Here is an 8,225-nt window from a genome sequence, read left to right on the forward strand (position 1 = left end):
GGGGGCCCCCCCCCCCCCCCCGCACGCCGGGCGTCTCCAGAGTTCGCGTAGGAGCATTCCCAGCTTCACTGCGAAGCCCCGGCTCCGGGGCCCCCGGACCCCTCGCTGCTGTCCGCTTTTTCTGGCTCCGTCTCGCTGGGGCTGGGTTACTCTCCCCTCTACGCCAGAGACACCCCTAAAAGTCCTTCAGTGAGGCAACGCCTGGAAAATCTCCGGGAATCCCAGGCTCGCTCAGCTGGAAAAGGGGGGCTTCATCATGAACCGGTGCTTCAGGCTTTTAACCCTCGCTCACTGGAGCGCCCATTGTTTGCTGAAGCAGCCGCCTTGCTGCCAAGAAAGTGAACACGAACTGGCGTGGGCCAAATCCTGCGGAGGCAGATCGACTGGACACCCGTGACTCATGCAAGCCTGAAGAAAAGTCTTTCCACCACGTTTGTCCTCACAGGCCTTCTTCTTCTGCAGGGAGGTAGGCCAAAGGCGGAATTACTTAGTGGTTTTCCTGGACTTTGTAGCTTAGGCATTAGGAGCAGGTAAAAGGGGACAAGAGAATTGCCCAGTGCCTACTTTATACAAGATCATTTCATAGATCCACGTCTTTACCAAATTCTCTTAACCCTGCAGAGTATATTGCACAAGTTTGGTTCCAGTATAGGATGTCTCCTAAATTAGCACCCCGCCTCCAATAAATAGAACAGAACCCCTACGCTGTCCTCCTTACCCAAGAAACTGCACACACAACTTCTAAAACATGCAGCGCAGGTAAAACCGGTTCTGAATCCTTAATCTTACTGACTCCATCCCTTCAGAATGCTAGAAGTTGTTCAGTAGAAAATATAGCAAAAAAAAAAAAAAAAAAAAAAAAAGATACAAAATATGCAAAACGTTACATCCAAATAAAGCAACTGAAAATTACTTTTATCTATGAACTGGCAGTAAATCCAAATGATATAGTCATTGGACAGCAAAAGAGTGAAGTGCACCCTACCCCATATTACATCAAAATACTTCTGGTCATGTTAACTTGCAAACAGAAAGATTTACAAATTTAGTTTTTTCCCCCCAAACAACCAGAGTAAGACGTAGAAATTGAAAAATAATTTTGAATGCCATTTAAGCAGGATGCTAAAATTACTAGAATTGTCCTCCAAGTTCTCAGCTACTGGACTGACAAGATAGAGCTGAAAAAAACTGGTGAACAATTTGTTCCTTCCCTACTTAGTATATGTCAGATTACTTTTATTTTATTTTATTTTTTAAAGATGACCGGTAAGGGGATCTTAACCCTTGACTTGGTGTTGTCAGCACCACACTCTCCGAAGTGAGCGAACTGGCCATCCCTATTATGGGATCCGAACCCATGGCCTTGGTGTTATCAGCACCACACTCTCCCGAGTGAGCCACGAGGCTGCCCTCAGATTACTTTTAAAATAAAGATTATTTTTTAATCTATGACAACTATGGAGTGAATCACAAGACAGTCAGTTCCAGTAGCATGTGATTAGTTGGGGGGAGAAGAGGGTCTATAAAGAAATATTTCTTTGTTTGGGTGGCACAAAGATGAATGGTCTATTGTCTTACTGTCTAAAAAGAAAAAAGCCAACCCAACAGTGCCATCTTCTGGAAAACTCACCAAATACAATCCTTAACTCTTAAATTAGTTGCCGTCATCTGTTATCTTCACTTTTTAATGTGATTTTAGTTATCATATGCTCATAATATTTATACTTTTCCTGCCTCAAACTGTATCACCTCTGGGGACATGGTAACTTGAATATGTTACCGAGAAAATATTTGAATAAATTGTTTCATAATTTCACTTTTGTCTAATGACACAAGTACTAAATACAAAGGTTGCACTGTCAATTCTCCTTTGTGAAATACTGCACATAAGGTCATATCTTATTTGCAGGACTAAAATATGTAAATTTACCTTATAAATAAAAACCACACTTTTCTCCAAGATAAATTCTATAGCAGAAAGATGAGTATAAAGAAAACAATTATACATCACAAAACCATTGCTTTTCCCAGAAAGATCAATTGTTTGGCACAAGAAAAAAAATGTTTTAATATTCTACAGAAAGTCAAAGTTCTCTCTTTGAAGAATGCACATTATAATTATAGAGAGTATGAAGTTTACTGTTTTACCAGTAATAGTCTAAGGTACAAATACACTGCCCAGACAGTGGGAAGGAAAACAGCATAAGGTGAAGCTAAGAGACATAGGCTAAGAGCTATTAGTTTCTTTTTTTTCCCCTACATAATGCACGTGATTCAGGGACACAACTCATTTCTCCGTAAAGCAGCATGTGCTTTGTCCATTTTTGCATTAAAAGGGAATATTGTTTATTGTCCAGCTCTTCCCACTAAATTTAAGTTTCATAGGAGCACAGACCATATCTAGCATTTTCACAGCTCTGTACCCACTGCCTATACCTACTTGGCATATAGTAGGTAGGTGCTCAATGCATTTGTTAAATGAATAAACAGAAGTTGAGATAGGATTATTCAATGGTGTCTTCTATTAGGAATTAATACAACAAAGTCACCATGACAGAAACAAATCTCACAAACAACATGTTATATTTAATAAAAGAGTTTAGGGGCCGGCCTGTGGCTCACTCGGGAGAGTGTGGTGCTGATAACACCAAGGCCACGAGTTCGGATCCCATATGGGGATGGCCGGTTAGCTCACTTGGGAGAGCGTGGTGCTGACAACACCAAGTCAAAGGTTAAGATCCCCTTACCAGTCATCTTTTAAAAATAAAATAAAATAAATAAAAGAGTTTAAATTACCAGAATAGTCTTGAGACATTGGTGATAATATTCTCTAGTTCTCTATTATCCTTAGTGTGTATGTCTAGGGCAAAATTCCTTTCTTCCAAATACTTTCTTCTGTACAGTTTCCAAATGTATATAAGCACAGGTTGTTTTTTGCTGCAACTACAGTATGAATTCAGCCTACTCAAATAGTCACTATTTTAAACATCATAGGGCACAGCTTCCTATACATGTTAATGAAGACAATATACAGAGCCCAGCAAGTAATTGTGGAGTCCTCATAAATGAATTACATTCAATTCTACATCATCCACATATGAATTAGCCATGCTAATTCATAGTGCAAGTATATTTCAATGTACTGGTGATTGGAAAACAAAAAAATCTGAGTTCAAGTCCTAATAGCTTAATTTTCTGTGGCCATGGGCACACAGCCTTCCTTTGATTCTTCATCTGGTAAGCAGTGATAATGATACCTACTTCCTATGCTCATTTTTGAGGCTCAAATGAATGATTCTTTAAATAATCCCAACCAATCATATGATGGCAGCTCTAATAGAGAAGTTCATAATACCTTCCAAAGTCTAATGTAAACTACTGCTGATTTTTACAATTCTCTTTTTGCTGAGATTTCTAATTGATTGCCAGTGAGGCCAAGATCATGAGTTTAATCCTTTTACAGCCCTTAACTTCATAAAAAGGGAAATCAATTTCCAAATTGTCCATCAAGACACAAGAACTGGTACATCGTAGATGGCTTACTCCAGCCCATCAATGTTTTGGGTAGGACCTCAAAACATGTTCTTTTGATGGTCTGTTAGTAGCATCTCCTTCATAAAAGAAAAGTAGCAAAAATACATATTTACTCAAGAGATACTACAGAAATGAAATGGATTTACAGTGGTATTAACATCTATTAACCACTGGGAGGAGCTGGACTAGTTTGAGTTCCTTTATCAACACCAAGGGATCCATGGACATAGTTGGCTGTTGTAGAAAGCCACTAAAACAATTTTAGAACAGACACTCTCATAAGATAGGGATATTAATAACTCTATCCTTTTGGCCTGCTAACGTAAGCATTTCAAACAAAAGAGTGCATTATAAGAGAATAGTCTATTAACAAATATTTTAAAATTTTCTTTATTTCAGAACTGCCTTTATGTACAGACATCGTTAAAAAAATGCACATACACTGGAGATTTTCCAAGGAATAGGAGCTGGAAATAAAATTTAAGGGCAATTAGGAGAACTGAAATTGTCCCAGAGAAGTTCTGAGGATCAAGCTTCCTTAAATGTCCTTGATAACCTCTTCAAGTTCTTCTTTTGTGAACATATGGAAATTCTGGCCAGGCTGCACTGTGGCTAACTGGAAGGAAAACAGACAAGGGTTAATAAGCTAGGCTCAATTACTCTTCTGATGAATGATGGTCAGGAGAAGCTGTGTTGGTGATGCAGCTGTTCATGAGGAACTAAGGGATCTGCTGTCCCAGGGATAACCTTTCCAGGCAGCAGGTCCCTAAAATACCTCTCTGATTCCAAAATAAAAATTCTTATTGACCAAATTTTCTATTTTGAGGTTAACCCCCCACATAACAGTCAACCAAATGCCTGGCATCATCATTACTCCTTGAAGTTATTTCAACAAGGATCACAAAAGCAGCAGCAAAGTACATGATGTCAATACTTTTTTTTTTTTTTTCCTTTTTGTTTTTTTTCGTGTCTGGCAACGGATCGCAACCCTCAGTGTCGCGCCCGTACCGGACCGGGACCGGCAACGGGATTGCAACCCTCGGTGTTGCCCCCACACCTCGCTCAGCCAGTGAGCGGGAACCGGTCTGTATGTGGGATCCGAACCCTCGGCGGGAGTGCCGCCGCACTTCCCAAGCGGCGCACCGTAGCAGTGCGCCACCGGGCCGGCCCGTCAATACTTTTTTCTGTTAAAGTTTCCTTTAGCAATATATTTAAAGTATATTTATATACCTGCAAATTGAGCTTATGTAGTAATCTTAGCTAACTTGGTCACTCTGTGCTTCTATTTCCTCATCTGTAAAATGGGAATAATAATAATCCCTAACTCAGAGTAGTTATAAGGATTAAATGTTAATAAATGTAAAGTGCTTAGAACGGTGGCTAGAACATAATAAGCACTAAATAATTGTTAACCATTATCGTTGGTATTTTCTCTAAAATTATCCGTGTGGCAACTGAACAACAAGGTTTGTTTATTTTTAAAAAGAACTGGCCATGAAAAGATCCCATTAACACTGGCATAGGAAATCAGTTGTGACCGAAGATATCGGTTATAACCAGCAATCTAGATTATAATCTATTTAAGCAATAAAAAACTAGGGCCAGAAGATGGTTAATTTCAAATTTAACTAAACCTACCAGGTTTTCCATTATCTCTGGTGATCACATAATCCCACATTTGGGGCAATACTGAGGAATAGGTGCCATTTGCCTCAAAAGCTTTTGTGCTTAATTTGTTTTTAATATTTCTTTATAATGACTTTTTAAAAAATTTTAAGATTAAACATACTAGACTTTTTTTTTCATAATATTCATTACTGATATTTAAGATAATTAGAAAGTTGGCAGACATAATTAGCATAATTGAGTTATGTGATGCTTATTATTTTCTGCGTCATCTATAAGTAAAATTCAGAAAAAGACTCCCACACATCTTAAGACATCTGATGATCAGGTCTGGGAACAGACTTTATTCTCCCAAAAGACATATCTAATTACATGAAATATCAGCACAGTCCCAAATATATTTGCAAAATATATGTAAACTATTTACTCTGTCCATATAGACTGAGTTCTATTCCAAGGATATTTAAAAATATGGATGTTAATACCACTTCTCTTAAGGTGTAATATCTTTACTTGATGAGCAATGACATGAAGATATAAGGTAAACAAACTAGAGAAGAGTGAGGGCTTACAGAATTGTCAGGTCACTCAGAGCTCAGAAGCTAGCCTTCCCAAAACATTATAGGGGCCAAAAAACAGACCAGGCAAACTTTAATAGAACAGTCCTATAGACCCAGAATTAATATTAAAAGGCTTAATACTAAAAGGATTTGATCCAAGTACTGCATTCAGGAAGTTACTCATCACTAGATGAGTAAAAATAACCCCTTAATTTGCATAATGTAAATACATTTACCTAATAAATATGAAAGATACTTTTCTATTATCTCACTTTCAAAAAACCTCTGTGAGGCAGATACAAGAGTTATTTTCTTTCATTTATCCCATCAATAATTAATTACTAAGCACATGTGTACTAGTTACAGTTATACTAAGGACTAGGGATCCAAAGATGAAGAAAGTCTGTCTTACTTACTAAGGGTGCTAGATGCCAAAGGCTTTCAATGTCAGGTAAGTGTTATAATAGAGCTAAGCATATGTAAGAGTGATCTGGGGAAATGTCCAGAAAGGCTTCAAGAAGAAGCAACCTTTGAGTCGTACATTAAAGCATGGCAAGAATGGGTCTAACATGGGCCGGCCCGGTGGTGCACTGCTATAGTGCGCCGCTTGGGAAGCGTGGTGGCGCTCCCGCCGAGGGTTCCGATCCCACATACAGACCGGCCGCTCACTGGCTGAGCGAGGTGCGGGGGCAACACCGAGGGTTGCAATCCCGTGGCCGGTCCCGGTCCGGTGCGGGCGCGACGCTGAGGGTTGCGATCTGTTGCCGGCCACGAAAAAAGACAAAAAGGAAAAAAAAAAAAAAAATAGGCCATGCTTATTAATGAATCGTGAATAGGAAAAAATATGAAGTAAAGTTTATCATAATAAATATGACTTATGGGCCGGCCCGGTGGCGCACTGGATAGTGCGCCGCTTGGGAAGCGCGGCGGCGCTCCCGTCCGAGGGTTCGGATCCCCACTTTCTGCTACTGTCCTCTTCACTGTTGTTTTATTGTCCAAAACGTTTGCTTGGATGTGTTGTCACTAGCACAACCCAACCAGTCTACGCTAGTTTCTCTCTCAGCTGTGATGATGTGGAGGTGAAAGACAGTAACCGTAATAACTTCGTATAGCATACATTATACGAAGTTATACGAGAGCAACACCGAGGGTTGCGATCCCGTTGCCGGTCCCGGTCCGGTACGGGGGCGACACTGAGGGTTGCGATCCATTGCCGGACACGGAAAAAGACAAAAAAAATAAAAAAGAATGGGTCTAACAGTCAAAGAGGGGAAGGGCAGACCGAATGTGCAAATGTATAGAAGCATGAATCAACATGATGTACTCATATATGCAAAACTGAAAATAACTCTGGCTAGAGCAGAGGTTGAACATAGGATATAAGAAAAAATGGAGAGGGAGTAGGGGGTCAGAGCTCATAGAGAGATACTATATTAAAGTGGTTAAAAGTACAGTACCTAAAATCAGATCTGGGTTCAAATCTTGACTCCACTATTTACCAGTTCTGTTATTTGGGGCAAGGTCCTACCCTCTCAAAGCCTCAGTATCCTCCTCTGTAAAATGGAAGTAGGAATACGTATCTCATAGAGTTGTTGTGAGGATTAAAAGAAATAATTGCATGTGAAGTGCTTAGCAAAGTGCCTAACAGATTAAAGATATGACTAAATAAGTAGTGAATTTTTATGTCATGAAGTTTGAAATTTATCTTGTAGACAGTAGGAGTCAGAGAAGATTTTTTTTTTTTTGAGACCGGCCGCACTGTGCTCAGCCAGTGAGCGCTGTGAGCACAACGGTCATCCCCATATAGGCTCCCAGCGCCGCACTCTCCCAAGTGTGCCACGGGCTCGGCCCAGAGAAGATTTTTTAAGTGGAGAACAATTAAGATCAAATACGGATTAGATCAAAAGTGCTACTCTAGTAGCACAACAAGGAAAAAATGGATTGAAATGGAGGAAGGGAAGGCTAGAGGCAGAAAGACTAGAAGAACTCTGAAAAAATACAAGGCAAGAGAAAAATGAGGACCTGAACAAAAGGCAGCACTGGGACTAGGGATGGAGAAGAGGCATTGATATCAGAGCTATTTATAAGAAGGCAAAGACACGATTTTGTGACAGGAAAGGAAATTAGTCTTCCAGGTTTCTGGTGTGAATGACAAGTGCACTGGTGTTGTCATCAACCAGGATTAGAAATATGAGAAGAAACGATTTTCAGGAAAGATAATAATTTTAATTTTAGAATTATCAAATTTGAAATAAATACCTCAGAAAGGTGAAATAATAGTTCCAAAAAGCGACCATGAAATCTGACAAACAGGAGTTATCTTAGCAAGGGGCAGTCTTGTGTTAATAGTAAGAGCCAAAACAAATGGTAATGATTAAGAAATAAATGAGAGGTGAGGAGGTAGAGATACTGAATGTAGATTCTGTTTGGAAGAGACTTCGCGGAGGGAGGGAAAATGGCGGCGGGTATGGAGCACCCGTGTCGGGACACAGCGCGATCCTGAGT

General features: G+C 39.9%; 1 protein-coding gene across 1 annotated transcript in view; it reads right to left on the minus strand.

Moving 5' to 3' along the window:
* Positions 1-3,908: 3,908 nt before the first annotated feature.
* PSMA5 (proteasome (prosome, macropain) subunit, alpha type, 5) overlaps positions 3,909-8,225 on the minus strand; it is a 30,193-nt gene continuing 25,876 nt past the window's right edge. Inside the window, exon 9 of the mRNA XM_008566493.1 lies at positions 3,909-4,150. Coding sequence (XP_008564715.1) covers positions 4,073-4,150 — 78 coding nt within the window. The 3' untranslated portion in view covers positions 3,909-4,072. The remainder of the gene's footprint in view (positions 4,151-8,225) is intronic.

The sequence above is a fragment of the Galeopterus variegatus genome, unplaced genomic scaffold, assembly GCF_000696425.1.
Source record: "Galeopterus variegatus unplaced genomic scaffold, G_variegatus-3.0.2 Scaffold16, whole genome shotgun sequence".
Lineage (NCBI taxonomy): Eukaryota > Metazoa > Chordata > Mammalia > Dermoptera > Cynocephalidae > Galeopterus > Galeopterus variegatus.